Source organism: Streptopelia decaocto (genome assembly GCF_964273445.1).
Source record: "Streptopelia decaocto genome assembly, chromosome: 24".
Lineage (NCBI taxonomy): Eukaryota > Metazoa > Chordata > Aves > Columbiformes > Columbidae > Streptopelia > Streptopelia decaocto.
In genome coordinates, this window is record NC_138679.1 from 1,745,934 (window position 1) to 1,769,379 (window position 23,446).

Genomic DNA, 23,446 nt, shown 5'->3' on the forward strand with positions numbered 1-23,446 from the left:
CATAGAGAGGGGGCGTTGCCATGGGAACGGGTGGGCGGGAGCCCGTGGCCGCGGCGCTGCTCCCGGCGGGGCTCCGCTCCCGGGCCCGCGGCGCTGCCCCGCAGCCGCCGGGGCCGCAGGCCGGGGCAGGGATGAGGCTCTACGTGCGCGGGCGGACGCGCCGCTCCCCGCCGGCCGGCCGGTGCGAAGCGAAGGGGAGAACGGCCCAGTCCTCCACTCTCCCAGAATCCCTCCGGCTCGGCCGCTCTCTCCCGCCCGCCTCTGTGGTTGGGGCACATGCTCGCTGCGTGGGGCCGGCGCCGTCTCCTCCCGTTCCCGTCAGCAGCGCCCCCGGCACCCCCGGCATGGCCCCCCCCACAGGTACCGGCATGGGGGGCAGCGAGGGGCCGGGAGCGGGGAGCACACGGGGCGGGGGCGGACATGGGGGCGGCGGGGGGGAGATGGGGGCAGAGTGCCCGGGACGGGAGCGGGGTCCCGGGGCAGGAGGAGCGGGCCCGGGGCAGCCCCCCAGGAGCCCCCGATCCCCCGCTGTCACCTCCCGCCCCCCCCAGCTACTGCCCCGAGCCGTGACAGCCCCCCCGGGCAGAGGCAGCTGCCAGGGCACAGGGTCGGGTTTCTGCGCAGGGTTTGTCATGGCCGGGGGGGCAAACGCCGCCCGCTCCGGCTCCCCAGCCTGTTGCTCCCAGCGGGGTTGGTTTGCTGGGCCTCTCCTTGAAGCGCTTCCATCCAGCTGTCGCTACGCAGCCGAGTTTCCCCGCCAGCCCCTGTCGGGCTGCACCCCAGCGGCGCTTTCCCCGCAGGTAACGTGGTGGACAGCCAGTCCCCCCGGCTGCTGGCCAACCAGCTGCGCTGGGACCTGACGGCCGAGCAGATCGAGAGCATGGCAGCGGAGCTCACCGAGAGAACCAAGCTGGTGTACGACCGCGTGGGCTCCCAGGAGCAGGGCGAGGTGTCCTATGAAAACACCCTCAAGGCGCTGGCAGATGTGGAGGTGGAATATACGGGTGCGTACACCAGCAGGGAGTCCTGGCGCTCTGAAAATCAATGTGCTGTTATTAAGATTTTGTTGGTGTTTTTTTTTTTGCTCTGTACTGTCAGCTTTTTTCTTCCCTTGGCTCCCTCAGCAGCATGGTGGGTATTTTTTCCACTTAATGTATATACAGCCAAACATAAATACATACATTTGGAACTGGAAAGTGAGTCTAAAGCGAGGACGGTGCTTTGGCAGGAGGAGTAGCCGGGTGTCCAAGGTCATCTCCTGCTTTTACATGTCAAGGTGCATTAATGGAAGCAAATTGTGCAGAAGTAGTTCGGCTTGATCTAAGAGGTCTCCAGCTCTCTTCTCACTTCTCCCCTAAGGCAGTGGATAAATGTTGCTCTGTGTGCCTTGTCTAAACACCGCAGTCGTCGTAGGGATTATGTATAAAGTGACAGGACGTGATGGCGTCGTGCTGGCAAACGGCGCAGGCTTTGATTTATCTCCAGCTAATTATTTACAGCAGCAGAGTGCCAAAGCCATGCAACCCCCTCCTGTCCCGACCACCCGTGTGGCGAGCTGTCACGTCTGTCTGGAGCAGAAACCAGCCTGCAAACCTCCTCTGGCTGGTTTCTTTTGCCTAAAATGAGAGGAAAAGCCCTTACTAAGCAGGGGGAATGTTCACTTCAGCAGAAGGGTCAGCACTTTCCCTGGGCAGCCACCTGCTCACCTTCTGCTGGGTGGAGAGTTCTCCTGCCTTCCTGCTGGAGTGGCGTTATTGCAGGTTTTGTGGGGATGTTGGCAGGGAGTGTCCTCCCTGATTTCATTCCTAAAAGGAAATAAGTCAGGACAGAGCACAGCTGGGACATGGTGGCTTTTGAGGAGCAGTAAATATGTGTCACCTCTAGCCCGGTCCCCTAAGGACGGGCATTGCCCATGTGTCCATGCAGAAGTCCTGTGATCCTGAAACTACTGATGGCTGGGACAGAGGCACTGGGATCTCACAGGTGCAAAATCCCTGTGAGTTTTGTGATTAAAATGGATCGTAGGGAGATATCATTGGACGGACGCGCTCAGCAGCGAGGAAGGAGCGCTGCTCAGAGGGGACATTCGTGCTGTCCCAGGACAGCAGCTCTTCCTTTGCGTGGGCGGGCAGGGCCGGCGCCAGGGCCATCAAACTGGCTCCCGTTAACACAGGCTCTCTGTCCGCGCTCCCACTCACCAGCAGCTCCGGGACGTGGAGCCGTCACCTTCGCCATAATCCCTCTTGTGTCTTTCCAGTCCGCCGGAACATGCTGGACTTCCCCCAGCACGTCTCTCCGTGCAAAGACATCCGCGCCGCGAGCACCGAGGCCGACAAGAAGCTCTCGGAGTTCGACGTGGAGATGAGCATGAGGCAGGACGTGTACCAAAGGATCGTCTGGCTCCAGGTGCGTGCTGGGGACGATGCTCCATCAGCTACACGCTCCCAGAACCACAACAAACCCTTTTCCTTTGTCCCAGAGCCCAGAAGTTGGTGGTTGAGGGCTCTGTTTACAGCAATCCGGTAGGAACTAACACACCAAACCAAAGCCACCTTGTGCAGGGTTTCCGTCTGCTCCTGGGTCACTGGTGTTACAAAACCCACAACTCCGCCCAGAAACCGACTTTCTGCAACACCTGATCCTGCGCTTCCCTGCGCTCACGGGTTTTGTTTTACAGGAGAAAGCAGAGAGCGCTTCGCTGAAGCCTGAAGCAAAGAGATATCTGGAGAGGCTGATCAAATTGGGTAAAAGGAACGGGCTCCATCTCCCCGAGGAAACACAGGAGGTGAGATTGCAGAGCTTGGAGCGAGCACATGGAGACGAGGCCTCGCAGGGCAAAAGGGACAGTGTAGCGTTAGAGCAGAGGATGGAGGCTCAACTCATGAATTTTGCCCCCGATTCCTGTGACCTTGAGTGCGTTGGGTGATGTCTCTGCCCCTCATTTTCTGTTGAAAGGGCTGACATTTACGCAGCTGGGAGGCCACTGAGAAGCTGAGATTCTGCACAAACAGTGCTGTGCGGGTCAGGAGGGGACGCAGCTCCCGGCCCCCACATGCAAAAGGTTCCCCCAAGGGGCTGGGGGTGCTGAGCTGCTCAGGGTGTCCCTTTCTTGCGCCAGCACATGGAGCTGGGAGCTAAAAATAGAAGAGAAGGTGAACTGAACTAAGGGTAGAGGAGGTTGCTGGTTGAACACCTGCAGCTCTGGGGCTGGCAGGGGACAGCTGGGACCTTGCTGAGGCGGCTCCTTTCCCACCAGGTGCGATCAGAGGGAGCCTGGGCCGGGCTGAGCGCTCAGCGCCCGCATGCTGTTAATCCTGCAGCGTTGCGCTTGAATCAAAGCCAAGCGCAGCCGCCGGGCAGCTCGGCAGGCGGGCTGCCGGAGATGCTGAACGGTGCTGTTTGCCTCCCCTCTTTGCACTGACTTTTCTCTGTTCATCTGTGTTTTAAAGAAAATCAAAGCTATCAAGAAAAAGCTGAGCGTCCTGTGCATAGACTTCAACAAGAACCTCAATGAAGACACCACCTTCCTGCCCTTCTCCAAGGAGGAACTCGGTACGGAGCGCTGAGCTGGTTCCTCGTGGTGTGGTCCTGCGTGCGTGGATTCCTCTGGCCCAGAAGCAAGAGCCTGCTCCTGCGCTCGGTCCCAGAGCTGGTATTTCTGGCAGGGCCTGCGCTCTCCATATGTCCCATCTGCTCTTTTCACAGGGGGGCTGCCCGAGGATTTCCTGAACTCCCTGGAGAAGACAGAGGACGGGAAGCTGAAGGTCACCCTGAAATACCCGCACTATTTCCCTCTCCTGAAGAAGTGCTACGTGCCCGAGACGAGGAGGAAGGTGGAGGAAATGTTCAACTCCAGGTGCAAAGAGGTAGGTGAGCCTCTCCACATGTCCCGGCACTGAAGGGCTCTCGTCTGAGAGCTGCCTCCCTCGCCCCCGTACCCCACTTCACTCTTGGTCTGACTGTCCCACAGGAGAATTGCCTGATCCTGAAGGAGCTGGTGGACTTGCGGGCTCAGAAGGCCAGTCTGCTGGGCTTCAACACGCACGCCGACTTCGTGCTGGAGATGAACATGGCTAAAAGCAGCAAGACGGTGGCCACGTTCCTGGGTACGGCACCGGGCGGCGGAGGGGAAGGGCAGGGCCGTGCGCTGGGCCACGTGTGCTGACCCTGCCTCGGTTTCCCTAGATGAGCTGGCCCAGAAGCTGAAACCCCTCGGGGAGAAGGAACGGGCTGTCATCCTGGACCTGAAAAAGAAAGAGTGCGAGAAGCGCGGCCTGGAGTTTGACAACCGCATCAATGCCTGGGACATGCGCTATTACATGAACCAGGTGGAGGAGACCAAGTACAGCGTGGACCAGAACCTGCTGAAGGAGTATTTCCCCATGCAGGTGGTCACCACGGGGCTGCTGGCCATCTACCAGGAGCTGCTGGGACTCACCTTCCACCTGGAGGAGAAGGCTCCGGTGTGGCACGAGGACGTCCAGCTCTACACAGTGAAGGACGCGTCCTCCGGGGAGACCATCGGCAAGTTCTACCTGGACCTGTACCCGCGGTGAGGCCTTGGGCGCGGCAAAGGGAGGGAGGAGGGCTGGGGCAGGGGGAGCGGAGCCAAAATCGCGGGGTTGGAGGGATTTCTGGTGTCACCAGGAGCTTCTGCTCAGAGCAAGACCACACTCGTGGCCACCCGCACGGGAGCATTCGTGTACCAGCCTCCTCTTCCTCGCGCAGGGAGGGGAAGTACGGGCACGCCGCCTGCTTCGGCCTGCAGCCGGGCTGCCTCTTGCCGGACTCCAGCCGGCAGATCTCGGTGGCTGCCATGGTGGCCAACTTCACCAAACCCACGCCAGACGCTCCTTCCCTGCTGCAGCACGATGAGGTGGAGACCTACTTCCACGAATTCGGGCACGTCATGCACCAGCTGTGCTCTCAGGTGAGGCCTGGCTGGGCCCTCTTGGACTCCCTGGGGGAGTTAAACCACGCTCTGAGCCTGCCCTGTCCCCTAGGCGGAGTTTGCCATGTTCAGCGGGACGCACGTGGAGCGGGACTTTGTGGAGGCACCGTCGCAGATGTTGGAGAACTGGGTGTGGGAGAAGGAGCCGCTCCTGCGCATGTCCAGGCACTACAAAACTGGAAGCCCCATCCCTGATGAGCTGCTGGAGAAGCTCATTAAATCCCGGCAGGCAAACACGGGTGGGTCCCTGGGGGTGGGACAGGGTGGAAAGCGAGACCTTTGTGCTGTCCCCACAGAGGGACAAAGCCTCACCGCGGCGTCCCCTCTTTGCCTTCTCTTTCCGGGGACAGGGCTCTTCAACCTGCGGCAGATTGTCCTGGCCAAGGTGGACCAGGCGCTGCACACCCAGACCAAGGCTGACCCCGTGGAGGTGTTTGCCCGGCTGTGTGAGGAGGTGCTGGGCGTCCCCGCCACCCCAGGTACCCCGGGGCTTGGGGGGGTCGTGCTCACGCTGGCTCTCTAGGCCTGGCCTGCAAGCTTGGCTCAGAACGCTCTTTTTGAGGCCGGGGCTTCAGGCTGGCTCCGTGGGGATGGTTTCTGCTGGCTGCAGGAGAAGCTGGGCTGAAACCACACAAAAATAAAGGGAATGTTCTTCCCTGTTTCCCCTGGGGTTGCGAACAAGCTGACCCAGCGCTGCTCTGGCGTACTCACAGCACGGAGGGTTTTTTCCGCGCTGTGAGCGATTCGAGCAGCCCTTCCCCTTAACGCCCCCTCCTTTGCTGCGAAGGTACCAACATGCCCGCTACGTTTGGCCACTTGGCCGGTGGCTACGATGCCCAGTACTACGGCTACCTCTGGAGCGAAGTGTTCTCCATGGACATGTTCCACACGCGCTTCAAGCAGGAGGGGATCATGAACTGTAAGGTAGGGAGGACATCCCCGTCCCGCGCGGCCGGGCTCTGGGCGTGGGCGAGCGTCCCGCACGAACCCCCCTCTCCCTCTCCGTGTAGGTGGGGATGGATTACAGGAATTGCATCCTGCATCCCGGCGGGTCCCTGGATGCCTCTGACATGCTGCGGAGGTTCCTGGGCCGCGAGCCCAAGCAGGACGCGTTCCTGGCCAGCAAAGGACTGAAGGTGGAGAGCAACTCGCTGCCTTCGGCCTGCTGAGAGCCCGCGCCAGCCCCTGCGAGTCCAGCCAGCTCCGTTCTCCACGCGCCAGTCCCCTCGGGCCACGCGGCACCGGTACCTCTGTCACCCGCTGCTTCTGTCACACCTGCTACTTCTGCCCCCAAACGCGTCCTGCCGGGAGCAGCTTCTCAGGGATCCTGCTCCGAGCTCCCCCCGGGCTGCAGGAACCGGGTTCAGCCCTGGGTGACAGCTCTTTGTCACCCACCCTGCAGGGGACAGGGCTGTCTGTAACCCACGCAGATTGGCTGCACTTTGAACCTGATTTCTGCACAAGGGTGAGCTTTGGCCTCATTTGTAGCTGGGGAGGAGGGTGAGAGCAGTTACCAAACTTGAATCATTGTTTTTAAATCCCTGCTTTTTAAGAAGTGAGATTTCCCACCACGCTCAGGGCTCGTTTTGTGCCCCGGGACAGATTTACTGTTCAGAGCACAAAACAAGCGGCCGGAGAAGCTGTTGGGAGTCGTTCCCTCCCTGGCTTTGGGCAGCTGGTGGCTGCGGAATAAAGACGGTGAGATCCCAGAGATTAAAAACCATTTCATTTACTGGAAACATCAGCTGCTCCTGCCTTGGAGGGGGCTCTGGGGAGCCTGGCCTGGCCTTTCGAGGGGCTGTTTGTCCCCCCAGCTGTACCGGGGCCACCTTAGGGCAGCCGGCGCCTTCAGGGCTCAGGTTGTGACAGCAGCGGGTGTGTTGCTATTGCTGTCACATCTAAGCCAGGGTGGGACGGGGAGGGCTGTGGAAAAAAAGCAGCCGATAGCTTCAGACAACACGGATAAAAATACCGAGCGGGCTTTGTGCCAGGGCCGGGCGCGGCGCGGGGACGGCAGCCGGCCCTTCGCCCAGCCCGGGAGCCGCCAGCCCGTGCCACCTGTCCCCAAGGACCCTGGAGCCGGTGCCCGCGTGTCACAGCGCGGCACGGAGCGCGTCCCCCCGCTCTCTGCGGGTTGAGCGTGGACCCCGAGGGCAAAGGCTGATTTGGGGTTTTGCTCCCGTGGGCTGGGAAGGGGCTCGGATCCCTGCAGCCACTGTGCCAAGTGCAGACAAAGTCGTTGCTGTCACCTCCCTCCCCCAGACCCCCCTGGTGACACAGAAGGGCTGGTGACACCTTCCCTCGCCAGTCCCCTCTCACACTGACGCGTGGCCGGGTCCCTAAGCAGCGAAGCGGCTCCTTGGTGCTTGCTGGGGCCACGTTGAGCATCTTGTCATTGTCCCCCCTGTTTTAGGCATAGGCGAGTGGCTGTCCCTGTCCCCAGGACGGGCGCTCGCGAGTTGACGCTGTGGATGTTTTAAGTGTCATGTTTTACTGAGCTTTCAGCCTTTTCTTCCAGACCCCTTCTCTCGAGGGAGAGAACCGGAGCTGGACAGGGAAACCGCGCACTTTTCTCCCTCCTTCCCAAGCCACAAATAATCGTCCCCCCTCGGGTGACCCCGGTGCTGGCAGGGAAGAGACGTCCCTTTTGGGTTTGGATTTGTATTCTTTTTTCCGTTAACGTTTTGTAAGGGCAAACTGGTGTGTGTGCGCCGTTCGTCATGGTCACGTCCCACCCTGCTTGTTTCAATGACTGGATTTTAGGCGGTTCCGAGCACTAATAAAGGTTTTCCTGAGTGGATGTTTTTGTGGCTCGGGTCCTTGCCGGGGGGTGACGGGTGTCTCAGGAGAGACCGCGGTGAGTCCCGGTGCTCGCGGCACGGCCGCCCCCTCCCCAGCACGCCGCGGCCCCCCGCACCAGCCAGCGCAGGGAGTCGTGTCCCACGAAGATGGGGACGGAGTGGCAGGCGCGGGGTGACAGCCTGGCCGGTGTGAAGCCCTGGGGAGTGAGAGGCAGTGACCCCCTATCCCCCCGAGTCCCCAGGTGGGCCGTGGCCCCCGCTCGCCCCCCACCTGTGTGAAGAAGCCGTGGGCCAGCACGTCGGGCAGGCTGGGCCGTGCGGTGGGCTCGGGGACCAGCAGCCGTGCGATGAGCGCCCGGGCGCGGGGGGACAGGTTGGGGGGCAGCGGGTACCGCGCTGCCCGGATGCGCCGGAACAGCTCCTGCCGCTCAGCCGCCTCGAACGGGGGGCTGCCCGTCAGCACCGCATACCTGGGGGGGTCCGGCGGCTCAGGGGGGGCAGGACCCCCCGCCCTCCCTCCTGCTCCCCACTTACACAGCACAGCCCAGGGCCCAGACGTCCGCGGGCGCCCCGTGCCCCCTGCGGTCCAGCACCTCTGGGGCCAGGTAGCCGGGTGTCCCGCAGAGCGCCCTGGGGACATGGGCAGGGTGACCCCCAGCCCCCCTGTGCCCCGCCCCGGGCAGACCCACAGCCCCACTCACCCCCAGCGCCCGCCGGGCGGTGCCTCCTGCCGTGCCAGCCCCAGGTCCCCAATCTTCACTTGCATCTTCTCCGTCACCAAGAAGTTGCCTGCGGAGGGGGATGAGCCACAGCCCGGCGGGTTCGCCCCCCGGCTGCCCCCCCAGCTCTGCCCCACGCACTCGGCTTGAGGTCCCGGTGGACGATGCCGTGGCCGTGGAGGTAGCGCAGCCCCGAGATGATCTGGCGCAGGTAGTACCGCACCTCCGGCTCCGTCAGCCGCCCCCGCGCCCGCAGGATGTCGGCGAGGGACTGGGGACAGAGCGAGGCGCCAGCTGGGGACCTGGCACAGCCCCGGCGCGGGGATGCTGTGTTTTGGGGTGCTGGTGCTCGCTCACCCCGCGGCTGCACAACTCCAGCAGCAGGTAGACGTGGCTGCAGTCGGCGAAGTGCCTGTGCAGGCGGACGATGTGGCGGTGGCACAGGCGGCCCTGCAGCTCCCGCTCCCGCTCCACCTGCACCAGCGAGAGCCCAGCAGCCGCAGGGAACCCGCCGGGTCTTGGGGGGACAGGGATGGGAACCCCCCAGCAGCAGGGAGGAGGTGCAAGGGCCAGGATCTGGGGGTCCCCATGAGCATCGTAACCACTCCCCAGGGACTTTCTGCGTCCCCCCCCAGACTCACCCTGTCCCTGGTGCCCACCACAGTGAGCCGGGCTCGCGGGATGACCTTGGCCGCGTAGACCCTGCCGCTGATCACCTCCGTCAGCTGGTAGCAGCGCCCGAAGGTCCCCTGTGCGGACAGGGTGAGCAGCCAGCACCCCAAGGGGAAAGGGGCCCTGGCAAAAGGGTGTCGGGGTGCCTGGCCCCATGTCCTTCCCCGGGTGACAAAGACCCCAGCTGGCACTGCCCCCAGGCACCTGCTCTGCTCCCCATGTCTCCCGCTGCCTCAGTTTCCCCTTCCCCAGAGGGGATGTGGTGGGTTCCTGGTGCAGGGATGGGGAGCGACGGGGGATTTACCTCTCCCAGGAACCGTCCCCGCTTGTAGAGCGTCCCGCTGCCCGTGTCCCCGATGTACCAGCCGGGGAGCTCGTCCCCTGTGCCCCCCCGGGCCATCCTGCCCGCTCTGCTCTGCCCTGCGCTGAGCTGCGGTGGGGACACCCCGAGAGACGCCCGCACCCCCCCGGCACTGTAACCCCTTCAGCTCCGGGCTGGGGCTGCCCTGTGGGGTTCTGGGTGCAGGGCACCCCAAGCTCCTCCCCGATCGCTAAGTGGGGACCCCCTGGTGTGACCAAACCCCCCCCCCGGGATGCTCAGCATCAGGGGGTACTGGGAGGGTCCCAGATCAGGATGGGGCCGTGGAGGTGGTCCCATCTGACCCTTCTCCTCTACAGCTCGGGGCTGGGGGGGCGCTGGGGGGGTGCCGGCTCCCCTCGTCCTCCAGAGTTCCGGGCCCCGAAGGGTTAATGGGCGGCCGGGGAGGGCTGGGTGCACCTTTGGGGCTGGATATTAATAACGCGGCGGGGAGGGACGGGATTCGAGCGGGGGGGGGCCTCGCCCGGCCCCCCCGGAGCTGCGCAGGCGATGCCCGATCGTCCCGGGTCCCCCGTTCCCGCCGCCGCCGGGACGCCGGAGCGGGACTGAGCTGCCGGGGCGCCCCGGACGAGGGGCGGCATGGCCGGGGGGGGCTGTCGGGGCGGCGGGGAACCCCACGGTGCTGGGTAAGATCCCGATTTTTGCTTAACCCCTCGCGAACCCCCGAGATACACCCTCCTCCTCTCCCCCCGACGCCGCGCCCGGGGTCAGCTCCGTCCTGCGGGGAAACTGAGGCACGCAGAGCCCCCCAGCATCACCCGACCCTCGCCAGGCTCCCGATACCCCCCGGAGCGACGCCACCGCGACCCCCCCACCTCCCCATTCCCTCCCCTGCCCGGAGGACCCCGGTGTCCGGGCTGCGGGCGACCACTCGCGACCGCCGGTCCCCGTGGGAGCTGCGCGGCGGGAGAAAATCGGCTCGGCCGGGGATTCCCCGACACGGGGCTGGGACCCGGCACCCCCTGCAGCCCCGAGCTGGGTGTTCGGGGTTCTCCAGGCTCAGGCGCTTTGGGATCCGGGCCCCCTCCGCTCCCTCTATCCTGCTCGCCCCACGGCGGGGCCGGATCCGGCTTCGGGTGCGACACGGAGCCCCGGCCCCGCCGCGCAGGTCTGGTCCTGTCCCGGCAGGCAGCGAGCCCGGGGCCCGGTTCCCGCCGCGGGGCCGTGGGGGCGGGGGGGCTGGGGCCGTGTCCCCCCCCCGCCCGAAGCCGCGTGGGCACGTGCACGGGACGCGGCGTCACCCATTCGGCTGCACTCACCCTTGGGACCTCGCTCGGGGACCCCACACCCCCAGCTGGTTCCATGGACCCCCTCGCTGGGGTCCCCGTGGGGCGCACGGCCGTGGCAGCGATGCCGGGATGTGGGACACCCCAGTGCCAGCCCTGGGGACGATGGGGCTGTGGGGTCTCTGCTCCCGCAGGTACCGGTGGCCGTGGCGGCTGCTGCTCCTGGCCTGGCTCAGCCTGGGCTGTGGCGTCGGCACCGCGCAGGTGAGGGGTTTGGGGTGCACGGTAGCACCCCCGGGCTGCTCCAGCCCAGCCCCAGTGCTGATCGTAACTCTCCTCCACGCAGGACCCAGCCCTGGGGACACCAGTGCAGGTCCCCGAGCCCCCAGCCCCTGCTCGGCCCCGCCGGCAGCCGGCCCAGGGTGCCTGGGGACCCTGGGGACCCTGGAGCTCTTGCTCCAGCTCCTGCGGGGACAGCGTCACCCTCCGCACCCGGAGGTGCCTGCGGTGAGTGGGGGACGGGGCAGCGTGGCCCCCGCGGGGTGTCCCCACACCCCCATCCTAGGAGCAGCTCCAGCAGGATGTGACCCTGTGCGGGACATGGTTGTCCCGTCATGCTCCCCGTGGGGATGCATCACTCCCAGCCCAGCCACAGCTTGGTGGCTCGTTGGCTTGTTGGTGACCCGGGAACGGGGACAGTCCTTGTGGGGGACGCAGGGCTGCTGGGGGGTCATGCCCAGCCCTCCCGCGCTGATGCTGTGGCCACAGGTCCACCGAGGAGGGTCCGTGCACGGGTGACCCGCGGCAGTACCGGCTCTGCCAGCTCCAGGTGAGCATGCATGGCTGGCCCTGGGCCCGGTACCATGGGGCTTCGTCCCCTGGTCCCAGGGGGCTCCATCGTGCCGCCCCCGCAGGGCTGTCCCCCCGGCTCGGTGCCGTTCCGTGCCATGCAGTGCTCTCTCTATGACAACAAACCCGTCCTGGGCACATCAGCCCGGTACAGCTGGGTGCCCTTCCACGGAGGTGAGTCCCAGGGTGGCAGGTGGCATCACCGGGCTGACGGGGACCACGGCCGTCACCGGTGTCACCCCCTTCCCTTCCCGCCCGGCTCCGGCAGCCCCCAACGTCTGCGACCTCAACTGCCTGGCCGTGGGGCACAACTTCTACTACAGCTTCGGCCGGGTGCTGGACGGCACCCGCTGCGGCCCCGGCTCCCCGGACCTCTGCGTCAGCGGGCGCTGCCTGGTGGGTGCACACGGGGCCGGGACCCCGGGGAATCCCCCGAGACCCCCAGCGCTGCCCCCCCTGAGGCCACGTCTGGGTCCCGCAGAGTGTGGGCTGTGACGGGATCCTGGGCTCGGGCGCGCGCCCCGACGCCTGCGGCCAGTGCGGCGGCGGCCACGACACGTGTCTCTTCGTGCACCGGCTGTTCCAGGGCGCGGAGCCCTCCTCCGGTGAATGACCCATTGCCCCGGCCCCCTCCATGGGTGAATGCTTTGGCTCTTGGCTCCCCTCTCCTCCCATTCCCTCTCTGTGTCCCCAAGGCATCGCCGGGGTGTTTGTCACCGCGTCCCCTCTCCCTCTGTCCCAGCACACGGGGCCCAGCTGGGTTAATGCTGCTGTTGCCTGGGACAGGGCAGGGGCTCCTCCAGACCCAGACCCGCTCTGCGCCCAGTCCCCTCCCGTCCCCCCTGTCCCTGGGCTGTCCCCTCAGGCTGTGTTCCAGCTCTGCCCTGACTCTGTGTCCCCCCATCAGGTTATTTTGGGTACATGAATGTGACCAAGATCCCGGCTGGGGCCACCCACATCAAGGTGACAGACAAGAGCCGCAACTATCTGGGTAGGACATGTCCTGTCTCCATCCCAGTTACTCCCAGTTGGTCCTGCTTGGTGCCACCCGTGGGTGCAGGCAGGGCAGGGGGTGGCCGTGCCGTGCCATGCCGTGCCGTGCCGTGGCAGTTCCCTGCTCAGATGCTGTTTTGAGCATCGCGGGTTCAGTGAACTCGCCGGCACTTGGGGCACTTTTCCAGAGGCCTTGGCCGTGGGTTTTGGGAAGGGCTGAGCTGGAACGGGGCCAGGACAGCCACCAGGGAACCAGGATCGGGACCCCCCCATCCCCATCCCGATGCAGTTGGGGCCCTGGTCCCCGCCACAGCCAGGGCTTGGGGGCTTGGGGGGCTTTGCACACCAGGGTTTGGCTCTGGTCTGGGACCGAGGCCAAGTTCTTACAAGAAAGCAGATTTCTCCCGAGCCCCGACCGCAGCTCTCCCAGCCCACGCTGCCCTCCCCGCTCCGGGAGAGGCCTCCGGTGGGGACCCAGGCATCCGGGCTGCCCTCTGCCCCCAGCCCAGCCTGGCATGGGGTCCCGGGACCCGTGCGGTGCTCGATCCCCGGCCACGCTCCCTCCCGCAGCCCTGATGATGAGTGATGGGCGCTACGTGCTCAATGGGGACTGGTCCATCGCCTGGCCGGGGCCATTGGAGGTGGCCGGCACCCGGCTGCGCTACGCACGGGCCCCCGACGGCACTGAGAGCCTGGAGGCGCCCGGACCCACGGCCGAGGATCTGCACCTCATGGTGATGCTGGGGACAGTGTGGGGACGGGGACAACCCCCCCTGGCCCCCATCGCCCCCCTGAGCGCTGGCCCTGCCCGCACAGGTCCTGCTGCAGGAGCCCAACCCCGGCATCGAGTACGAGTTCTGGCTGCCCCGCGGGCCCCCCCAGCCTGGCCGTGGGGACACCAGCCCCCTGCGGCAGCCCCAGCCCCGGGGGGCCGGCAGCCCCCCGCCCCCAGAGCCTCCGGTCACCCCGGTCCCTGCGCCGCCACCACAGCCCAGGGGCTTTGTCACGGAGCCACCACCGAGAAACCCCCCTGGACAGAGCGGGGCCGGGTCTGCCACAGGTGCTTGCACCCCCCAGGGATCCCCACAGCCCTTCTGGGGGCTCTGCTGTGGTTCCGGGGGGTCCCAGGGGTTCTCCATGAGATGGGGACCTGACTTAACCCTTCCTGGGACCCTCTGGAGCTGACGTGTCCCCTCTGTCTCGGTGGGGTACAGACCCCCAGTGCCCCCTCCCACTGCTGCAGGGGTGTTGGGGGGGCTGTGTCCCCCTCCCTGCTAAACCATGGCAGCTTTGTCCCCGCAGGGCGCTGCGGGAGGTGCCACCTCCCCAAGGGCCGCTCCCAGCGCATCCGCCACTTCTGCCAGAGCGACTTCGGTGAGCGCCGGGGACACGGCGGGGGACACCGGGCGGGACATGCCCAGCTCAGGGTGCCCCACATTCCCCCCCCCCCCCCAAAGTCTTCCAGGGCCGGATCCTGGCGCAGGACGTGGTGGGGCAGGAGACGCGCTACGAGGTGGAGGTGACAACGTCCTATCGTCACCACTTCCCGCTGGTATCCCGGGAGTACGTGTGGGTCCCCAACACCTGCGGGTGCCCCCCGCTCCGGGTGGGCGCCCGGTACCTGCTGATGGCGCGGAGACACGTCAACTACGAGCGGACGCTGAACCGGCTCCTGCTGCAGGACGACGGTTACGCGCGGCCCTGGACGCCCCGCGAGGAGCGGCTGGTGCGGGGGGCAGCGCGGCACTGCCCCCCCCGGCCACCCTGAGCCCCCCACCCCATCGCTGGACCCCGAGGGTGAACCCGGCGGGGCTGGAAATGCTCCTGAGCCATTGCCATGGCCCGGGGGGGGCCCTGGGGACCCCGTCCTGTGCGTCATGCCATCCTCGGGGTCACTTGGCTGTGGGGGGGTGGAGGAGGGTAGTAATTTATTTTGTTTTGCAGAAAATAAACCCGTGTATCCCCTCGCTCGCTGTGTGCCCCTTCCTGGGGGGCCCCACGTCCTCCGCACCCCAAAGTGCTGGGGTCCCCTCTTGCATCCCCTCTGCGTCCCCACGCTGAGCCCCAGAGCATCGCGCCGCCCGGTGCTGTGTCCCTGTCCCCACATGGCCACCCGCCAGGTTCTGCGTTTCGAGGTCGGGGACCTGCCGTTATCTCCCTTCCGGCGGAGGCGAGCGCGTCCCCCCCCGTGCCGGAGCCCCCTCGCCCGTAACCAAACCCTGGGGCCCGCACGGGGATGGGATGTTATGGGGGGTGCATGGCAACGGGCACCCCTGGGTGCATCACCCGCTCGGGGCTCCTGGGGGGTCTCACACCCATCTGGGGGGTTTGGAGGCAGCGCTGGGGAAGGGCTGAGCTCCCCCGGTTTGTGTCAGTGGTGACTGTTCCCAAACCGGGCACACGACTGGGGCTGCAGCCAGGGGGGGACCCTGGGGTGCCACAGGTGGCAGCTGCCAGCCCCGCCCGCTCTTTTGCATAATGAGTGATTAATGAGCAGGAGCCTGCGATGAGCCCTGGGAACAGCTGGGGCTCTGTGCTGGGCTCCCCAGCCGGTCCCAGTAAAGCCTGGCTCAAGTTGGGAACAGGAGTGGGGGCACTTTGGGATGATTAGGGCTGGGAAGGTCCCTCCACCCCATAAGAGTGCTCCCTCCCACCCATCATGGCTGGTTTGGGGCTGTTTTGGGGTTTGTCTTTGGGCAGGGGGGGTGTCCTGGTTGCTGTCTCCTCGTGTGGGTATCCAGGGTGGCACTTTGGAGCAAGTGGTACCTGGTACCCCTGGGGTTCTGTGCTGCCACCTTTGGGCATCCCGTGCTTGGGGTCACCCTGTGTGGCTGTCCCAGCCATGGCGGGGTTGGGGACAGTCTCCCCGCGGGCGAAGCGTCCCCGCAGGGACAGCAGCGGGGACCGGGGGCTCTCAGCCACCAGAGCTGGGGCTCGCCGGGGGACCAGGAGCCAGCAGAGAGAGGGGGAGCAGGGGCAGCGTTACCGGCTGCGGGGCCGGGACCCCTGGGACAGTGTCTCTCGTTCCCCCGTGGTGGCCGTGACCCCCGGGAAGGGCCGGCTGGCCAAGCTGCGGCTCCAAGGGGGATGTCACAGCCCAGGGTCTGCCCCCCCCGGCCTCGGGGGATGCGGTGAGTGTGTCCCCCCAGGGACAATCGCTGCCTGGGGATGGGGGGGGTGCCCTGAGCTGTGCCCCTGTCCCACGGAGCCTGTCACCCCCCTGCTGCAGCCCCAAGTTTACTTCTCGGGGCTCCCCACAGATGAGGACCCCACAGATGAGGAGCCCACTGTGCCCAGCCTGTGAGTATGTGGGGGGGGGGTCCCTGTGTCCCCCCCCAGCCCCTCTAACTCTCTAGCTTCCTCCAACCAGGCTGGTCCCCACGACCCCAGTGCTGGGCAGGGACGTTCTCCGCAGGACCCGCAGCACCCCGGGGTGCACCCTGGTCCTGGAGATGGTGAGTGGGGGGTCCCGGGGGGGCTGCACCACGGGGCGGGGGGCTGACCCTGCTCCTGCCCGCAGGAGGGGATCCTGCTCTACTCCACCCTGCTTGCCGACAAGTGCCAGGATGCCACGGCCACCGTCACCACCGTTTTCCAGGGAGATGCTTGTGAGGTGGGTGGTGTGCGCTGGGGTGGGGACAACGGGGTGTTGGGTCCCCGGGGGGGCACAGAGAGCTGTGACAAACCGTGGTGTCCACCTCTCCTTCCTGAGTAGCTGGAGGGGTCCCAGGGGCTGAAATCCCAGGGGATGGGGTAGCTGAGGGACCCCTGGGATCCCACTTGGGGTGCTGGTCCCCTCTTGGGGGGCACCTCGGTGTCAGGACGTGGGTGCTGGTGGTTTTCTGGGAATGCTGTTCCCTCCCAGGTGTACGTGAAGCTGCGTCCCCACGTGCAGCAGTTCCTGGAGAGCCTGTCCAAGACCTACGAGGTACCCGGAGCCCCCCGGTTCCCCTGGGGTCTGTGGGGACCCAGCGAGGTGCATCGGGGTGTGGGGGACCGGGCAGCCTGTGTAGGGACTGTCACCTGCTCCCCCAGATTGTCATCTTCACCACGGCAAAACAGGACTATGCCAAGAAGGTCCTGGGTGTGCTGGACCCCAAGAAGAAGCTGATCAGGTGATGTGGCCTTGGTGACCCCCCCCAGGACCTCTTGTATGGCAGGGGTGGGTCCCCACGGGCTCTGTCCCCCTCCAGGCACTGCCTGTTCCAGCAGGACTGTCTCTGTGCCTACGGATGCTACTGGAAGGACCTGACATGCCTGGGCAGGGACCTGGCCAAGACTGTGGCCCTGGACCACAGCAGCCAGGGCATCACCACACAGGTACCGCCAGCGCTGGCTCTTTGGGGGTACATGTGCACCAGCACCCCTGAAGCACCGCGGCTCCGCCATAGCTGGCATTGCCCTCTCTCCCCAGGCTGCCAACTGGATCCTGGTGCCGAGGTGGTGTGGGGACCCGCGGGACGAGGAGCTGCTGCGCCTCATCCCTGTGCTGGGACAGCTTGGCCACGCGGTGAGGGTGGGGGGGACAGGGAGGGGATGGGTGCCCTGGGTGGTGGGAGCTCCCAGGTGACAGCCCCATCCCTCTCTGTGCAGGATGACGTGCGCCCCGAGATCCAGCAGCACTTCCCACGCTGCCGGCTGCCCCCCCAGGACTAAGGGGGCAGGATGGATGAGACCCCCACGGCTGGGAGTGGAGGGACCCTGGGGGTCTGGGGGGCTCCTGCGGCTGTGGGAACACTGTGCTGTGCGTCCAGGCTCAGACTCAGGGCGCTGGGCTGGATGGTGTTTTGGCAAAGCTGTCACCCTTGGGTCCCTCCTTTGGTGTCTGGCTCTGCTCGCCTATCCTGGGGCTGGGGGTCCCACTGGGTGAGCTCCTTTGGAGGAAAAGCTCTGGCTCCTCCCGTCTGTTTACTGTCCGGGCTGTTTCATGGGCAATTACACACTTGGACAAAGGTCTCGCTCTCTGTTGCTCCTCAGCTGTGCAAACACGGGGATGGCACAGGGCTGGGGGACAAACTGTCCCGACCCTGCCCCGCCGCAGCCATGTCCCAGGGCAGTCGGGGATGGTAATTTGGTGGCTGAGCCCCCGCGGTGCTGTTGCCCCCGGGATGGCCCCGGCTGGCGGCTCTCCCAGCGCCGTGCTGTGCGCCAGACACGGCCGCTGCCAGCCCCATGGGACAGCATGGGGACAGGACCGCTGTCCTGGGGGGGAGCAGGGCGGCCATGGGGCGCTCAGCCGTGGGTCCCCTTGTCAAAGGATTAAACGCCGCTGGTGAGCACGAGGGTTTGGGGTCCGGCTGCCGCCCCCCCGCTGAAAGCCGTGGGATCTCGTGACGAAGCTCGTGCGCTGGCTGCGGTCACTCGGGTGCAGCTGTTTGGAGGGAGGTCACATCTCCTCGTCCCCACGGCCCCTCAGCGCCTGGGAAAGGGCACAGGGCTCCCACGCAGCAGCGTGCAGAGCGGGGCCCCCAGCTCGGCTCCCCAGGGACGTGTGGGGACAAGGCAGGCGGGGAGCGGAGCCATCAGCCCAGGGAAGTCCCCCTTCCGACACAGCGCTCCAGAAAAGCAACAAGTGGTTTATTTTGGAAGGCGGGTGAGGGCAGCTCTGTCCCAGGCTGGGATCCAGCCGCCTGTGTCCCTGCACGTGTCACGCTGTCCTTCCAGCCCGGGGACAGCAGGACGTACCTTTCACGAAGCAGAAGGCCACCCGGGATGTGACATAGAACCCTGCTGCGAGGATCAGGCCCCCGCAGACGAGGAGGGGGAACAGGTCCCTCTGCGGCCCCCCCTCGGCAGGGACGCCCCACGGGGGGGAGCAGGAGCGGGTTTGCTCCTCCAAGGTGCAGGGGGGGACACAGGCTGTGCAGTTGTTGGCCGAGGCGCCCTGGCACGTGTAGCAGGAGGGGTGGCAGCTGGCGCAGACGCGGGTGGCTCCGCGGGTCCGGCCGTAGTAGCGCGGGGGGCAGTAGGACAGGCAGGAGCGCTGGTGGGTGTACAGGGAGCGGCCGCACTCTGCGGGGGGACGGTGGCATCAGCCGGGCTGCAGGGCCACCAATGGCACCGTCCCCTCCTGCCCCGGGACTCGCCCTCGCACGCTCCCCGTGTGTCCCTCCTCAGGCATGTGTCCGCGACCACGAAGCGCCGGCTCCTCATGTCCTCGTCAGTGCCGTGGAGGTGCAGGGTGACACTAGTGAGCAGACCTGGGGACAAGGAGGGACATGGCTCGGTGCTGGTGGCAGCTGTGTTCCCACGCTCCGGGGTTTGGGTCCTTGCGAGCTGGTGGATGTGGGGCTGGAAGCTCTGAGAGCGAGCTGTGCCCCCCTCCTGTGTGCTGACCCTCAAAAATACACAGCCCTGCAAAAAAGAGGGTCTGGCCAGGTCCTGGGAGGTGACAAGGACAAGCCAACAAGTTGCTGATTAAAAAGGGAGAAAGATGAGGCAAGAGGGATGGGGTGACCTTGGTGAATGAGGGGTGTCACCCCCTGGGGCTCTGACACCTACCTGTGTTATAGGCATCACCCTTGTTCTCTAGCCGGAGTGTCCAGGTCCCGTTGGGGTTCTCATCCCAGAAGTGTGTGGACATGAAGGTCCAGTCCCTGTACCCCTGGTTACTGGTGTCATACGGGCTGGGGAGAGGAAAGCAGAGCCAGGAGTGACACCGGGGTGCTGGGGGGAGATAAAACCCATGGGGGCCCCAGAGCCACCCTGTCCTTGGTACAATGGGGCAGCGCCAGGACGCGGCAGGGGCCTCAAAGGAGCTTTGGGCCGGTGTCCTCACCGCACGGTCACCAGCGTGGACGTGGTCCCCATGGGGCTGGTGAGGGCGATCGCCAGGTCCCCCCTGCGGCTGTAGCTCAGAGACAGCTGGACCCGGACGTGCTCCAGGGAGCGGATGCGTTTGGTCCTTCCCGAGCAGGAGGAGGCGTCCGTGGAGACGGTGAGCTGGGAGCCGATCTTCCTGCGAGGTACGAGATGCGTGAGGGCGTCTCTCCCCCCTCCATGGACATCCTGCCCCCCACACCTCCCAGCACAGCCCTGTGGTTACAGCAGCAGCCGCCGTGCAGCCCAAACCGCTTTCCTGCAGTGGCCACAGCACAACTTTGCTCCAAGAAGGTCCCCCTGTGAGACTGGACCTGGGGACACGTCCCTTACCGGGGGGCATGAAGAGCTTTGACCGAACACGTGCGCTGAGGCTGAGTCCCCGTCCACGCCTTGGCCATCTCCACCAGCCGCCCGGCGTCCAGCAGCCCGTAGCCGTAGTGGTGGCTCACTGCAGAGCAGGTGCCACCCCAGAGAGGACACGTGAGGTGCCCCAGGCCAGTTTGGGGGGCAGCAGGACCCCCCGCAGCCGGGGAGGGAGGCAGGACAGGCAGTGGCCGAGCTCGGGGCTCACCCTTGCGCCCCACGCCGTTCACAGCCCAGTCCTCTGCCTGCAGGTGAGCGGGCTGGGAGCTCCTCACCACCAGATGCTGCATGTCCCGCCAGGTCAGTGCCGGGCTGGAAGCAAGGAGGAGGTGGGGACCAGGCTTGGCTTTGGGTTCGCTTTGGAGGACAAGATTTGGCTGTTCTGAGGTGGGTAAGTCAGCCGGCTCGTTCCAAACTGGTCCCACCACAGCCTCCTTCGCTGCCAAAATGGGAGCAACAGAGACCTCCAGAGGACAACTCTCCTCTGGTCATGCTCCTGCAGTGCCCAGGAGAAGCTGCTGCCACAGGAGACCCAGCTCTGCACCCCCAAAAACTCCCTGCCAGCAAAGTCACGCTTCCACGTCCCTGCGGGGTCCTGGTGCTCCAGGCTCTCCCCGGGGACTGTCCCACAGTGTCACCTACTTGGCCTCCAGTGCCAGGGCGATGATGCCGGCGGCCAGCGGGGCCGAGGCGGAGGTGCCCGTGTGCTTGTCGGTGCAGCGGTGGTGCAGGTCGGCGGTCACCTGGGGGGACAGGGGGGTCTCAACACCATTGCCTGCTGCTGGGGCGCAGGGCAGGACTGCCTGGAATTGAGTCTCTTTGCGCTTTTTGGGGTCTAATGCGGAGACTTTGGCAAAGCCCCCCTGTCCGTCCTCAGGTCAGGAGGGCTCGGCTGAGCCCGCTCTGTGCCGGGAGCCAGTGTCACTGGTGTCACCAGTGTCACACTCACGATCTGCACCTCGCTCCTGCTCCTGCTGCTGTAGGTGGCGGTGAGGATGGCGGCGCAGCCCTCGCCATAACGGGGCCTGTTCCCCCCCGCCAGCACGCTGCCCACCGCCAGCGTGTAGATGCTGTTGGCGTAGCCGTCGCAGTTGCAGTTGTCATAGTTGATGCCACCGTTGCCGGAGGCCCAGACGAAGATGGAGCCGAGACCACCCCGTCCCTACGGGGGGACAGGCAGAGGGGGTGAGCAGGGAGTCCTTGTCCCAGCGTGGTCCCCGATGCTGTCACCGCGCTTACCTGGGTGACGCCTCTGTGGAAAGCCTCCGCGGCCAGCACGCCCGGCCCGTCCACGGTCTTACCGTCATCCGTGGGTCCCCAGCTGGCGCTGTAGATGTGGATGTGCTGGGGCCGCAGGCTGAGGGACTGAGCCTCCACCACGTCTGTGACGGCGCCATCCAGCATCCGCACACCTGCGGGGCCAGGACGGGGAGCGGCAGCTCCATGGGGACGAGACCCTCACATACGGGCTGAGCAGCATCTCGCTGCTCCCCCTTCACCCCCATTGCACTGTGCACCTTTCATGCCACGTTGCCCTAAGGAGATCAGGCTGCTGCAAGCTGGTTCCCAAATCTGCTCATTAAGCCCTTTGCAATTAAGCCCAGTGAGTTTCCCCAGCTTTTAACCCCCTTTGCCACACTCCCTCCCGCGGGCTCACCTCCGACTCTGGCGTTGTACGCGACACCTGCTCCGCAGATGCGGTTGTTGGCTACGGCGGCCACTTCTCCGGCACAACGTGTCCCGTGCCTGAGGGACAGAGCTGTCCCCTGAGCCATCCCCTGCGAGGGGCCTGGGCAGCTTCAGCCCCTTGAGGTGAAGCACCTGGCACAGGTTTGCTTGGACATTTATCTGGCAAAACTCACCGGTTCTCATCCCCGCCGGTGTACCTGGGCTGGGGGTCGGGGTCGTAGCTGTTGAAGTCATAACTTGCCAGAGGGTCCTATTGCAAAAAGAGGCACTGACGTGAGCAAACCACCTTTTCACGGGCACTGTGATGGCACGACACAGGCTCCTGGTGCCTTGCCCAGTGTCTGGCAGAGCGGTTTGCCCTGCCTGCCCATGGTCTCACTGTATGGCCGAGCAAGGGGGGCCCTTTGCACCCAGGCACTGCCTGGGGTTAGGCTGGAGTTGTTGGAAACCGGGTGTAACTTTGCACATGGCTGTGCTGCTTTGCTCCATGGCGAGTCGCGGTCTCACCGCCAGCGCAGCAGGAGAGAGGAGCTGCAAACCACCCAAATGCTGTTGCTATAAACCACAACCAGGATTTACCTGTTCTCTCCTCTCGGCTCTGGGAGCACGTGGGGGTTTACCAGCTTTACTGGCTTTGCAGCTTGCTGTAATTACATCTATTTTGGGGGCTTGAGTGGGTACAAGTTCTAACATTTCCTTGATGTGAAAATTCACAGCGGGAGCCACCAAACCTTTTGATCCAGCCCCGGGGAGGCTGAGTTCCCACCGCACAGTCCCGCAGGTGGGACGAGGGCACCGTCTCCCACCCTCCCCTGGAGATGCGACACCCTGAAGGAGCCGGTTCCTGCAGCCCAGCGTAGTTACATAGTTGGCAGCCAGGTCCGGATGGTCCCTCTCGATCCCATCGTCCAGGACGCTCAGCACGACCCCCAGCCCAGTGTAGCCTTTGCTCCAAGCAGTGAGGATGTTTAGATCAGGATTGATGTCATTGTTCTGGAAAAGGGATTGAATCTGCCCAGTCCGGGTGACCTCCAAGGGCTCCCCTGCTGCCTCAGCACTGTTGGTGTTAGTGCTCTTTACGCAGCAGGGAGGTGATTTGCTCAGGATTAGAAGAGAGACTGGCAAAATCTCACCATGTACCACTGTTTGTGGAACCAGGGATCTGTGGGCACCACGCCGGCGCTTCTCTTCGTCCGCCTCTTCATGGTTTGCTGCTCAAACCAGAGGATCTGGGTGGGAAGCGGTGGCGTCGGCGCCGGGCAGAGCCTGCCCAGCTTGGCATGTCCCTGCGGCTGCCTCCTCCCTACCTGCGGCTCCTTCATCAGGCGCATGTTCCAGCCCCAGTGCCTGCTCAGGGCTTTCTGCCGGGTGCCGCGGTGTGTGAAATGATAATAAGGCTCCCCCTCTATCACCTGCAGGCACAGAGCTGCTCTCAGAGACCTTCCAGACAAGCAGCGGGGCTGGGGACCCCCCTGCCAGCTCTCCATGGGCTGCAGACGTGGGCAAGAGGTGTTTGGTGTGAGCAGGACAAGCCCCACGGGGGCTCCCAGGGCAGGTTTGTGTGTCGCTTTGGGTCTCCTTGCCCCCCATGTGCACACACAACGTGCACCCCCAACCACACTCCTGCCTTCATCCCCGTCCTGTGGTTTAGAGGCACTGCAGGGAATAAGCGAAGTGTTACAGCTAAATCAGCGCTCCCCTCCGGCACACGTGGTGGGGATGGGCGGAGGGGACACCGGGGGTTGCGGGGCTCCCGCACCTGGCCCAGGCAGAGCAGCCCGTGCCGCCGGGCCAAGCCCCCGGCCTCCCGCGGCCCTGCCGCCACCCGCACGGCCCAGCTGCTCAGGTAGACGCGGGGTTCGGTGGGGGCCGGTGGGGCGACAGCGGCGACCGCGACCACCAGCAGCCCCGGGAGCAGCCCCGGGTGCAGCGCCGCCATGAGGCCGCGGGCGTGGAGCGGCTGTTGTCATGGCGACAGCGTC

General features: G+C 65.4%; 4 protein-coding genes across 7 annotated transcripts; 3 read left to right on the forward strand and 1 right to left on the reverse strand.

Annotated features, from left to right (window-relative positions):
* Nucleotides 1–40: 40 nt before the first annotated feature.
* THOP1 (thimet oligopeptidase 1) lies at nucleotides 41–7,751 on the forward strand. Its single transcript, XM_082072053.1, has 13 exons — nucleotides 41–360; nucleotides 801–1,004; nucleotides 2,258–2,406; nucleotides 2,678–2,785; nucleotides 3,450–3,552; nucleotides 3,706–3,866; nucleotides 3,971–4,106; nucleotides 4,186–4,552; nucleotides 4,729–4,930; nucleotides 5,004–5,190; nucleotides 5,302–5,430; nucleotides 5,739–5,875; nucleotides 5,962–7,751. Exons 1-13 carry the CDS (start codon nucleotides 132–134, stop codon nucleotides 6,118–6,120), a joined length of 2,271 nt encoding a protein of 756 aa, XP_081928179.1. The 5' UTR covers nucleotides 41–131; the 3' UTR covers nucleotides 6,121–7,751.
* A 2,229-nt stretch (nucleotides 7,752–9,980) lies between these two features.
* On the forward strand, nucleotides 9,981–14,893 carry ADAMTSL5 (ADAMTS like 5). Of its 4 annotated transcripts, none has more exons than XM_082071902.1 (12): nucleotides 9,981–10,148; nucleotides 10,943–11,012; nucleotides 11,095–11,255; nucleotides 11,517–11,577; nucleotides 11,663–11,771; nucleotides 11,866–11,993; nucleotides 12,079–12,202; nucleotides 12,505–12,588; nucleotides 13,095–13,324; nucleotides 13,407–13,650; nucleotides 13,893–13,964; nucleotides 14,056–14,893. In XM_082071902.1, exons 1-12 carry the CDS (start codon nucleotides 10,102–10,104, stop codon nucleotides 14,649–14,651), a joined length of 1,926 nt encoding a protein of 641 aa, XP_081928028.1. In that variant the 5' UTR covers nucleotides 9,981–10,101; the 3' UTR covers nucleotides 14,652–14,893. The 4 variants fall into 4 exon arrangements, with proteins under 4 accessions (XP_081928028.1, XP_081928029.1, XP_081928030.1 ...); XM_082071903.1 differs by having other exon boundaries at nucleotides 13,161–13,324; XM_082071904.1 differs by having other exon boundaries at nucleotides 14,048–14,557.
* Nucleotides 14,894–15,851: 958 nt separating this feature from the next.
* Nucleotides 15,852–17,533, forward strand: LOC309449704 (CTD small phosphatase-like protein 2). Its single transcript, XM_082072028.1, has 8 exons — nucleotides 15,852–15,890; nucleotides 15,961–16,045; nucleotides 16,111–16,203; nucleotides 16,456–16,518; nucleotides 16,626–16,705; nucleotides 16,784–16,910; nucleotides 17,005–17,100; nucleotides 17,184–17,533. Exons 2-8 carry the CDS (start codon nucleotides 16,043–16,045, stop codon nucleotides 17,244–17,246), a joined length of 525 nt encoding a protein of 174 aa, XP_081928154.1. The 5' UTR covers nucleotides 15,852–15,890; nucleotides 15,961–16,042; the 3' UTR covers nucleotides 17,247–17,533.
* Nucleotides 17,353–23,403, reverse strand: PCSK4 (proprotein convertase subtilisin/kexin type 4; the record flags this gene model as incomplete). Its single annotated transcript, XM_082071886.1, has 16 exons — nucleotides 17,353–17,567; nucleotides 18,276–18,602; nucleotides 18,677–18,790; nucleotides 19,092–19,216; nucleotides 19,369–19,548; nucleotides 19,743–19,860; nucleotides 19,984–20,087; nucleotides 20,418–20,518; nucleotides 20,725–20,937; nucleotides 21,015–21,187; nucleotides 21,433–21,521; nucleotides 21,638–21,714; nucleotides 22,329–22,457; nucleotides 22,598–22,693; nucleotides 22,772–22,876; nucleotides 23,224–23,403. The coding sequence occupies 16 exons, from the start codon at nucleotides 23,401–23,403 to the stop codon at nucleotides 17,353–17,355; spliced, it is 2,346 nt and encodes a 781-aa protein (XP_081928012.1).
* Between the last annotated feature and the right edge of the window lie 43 nt (nucleotides 23,404–23,446).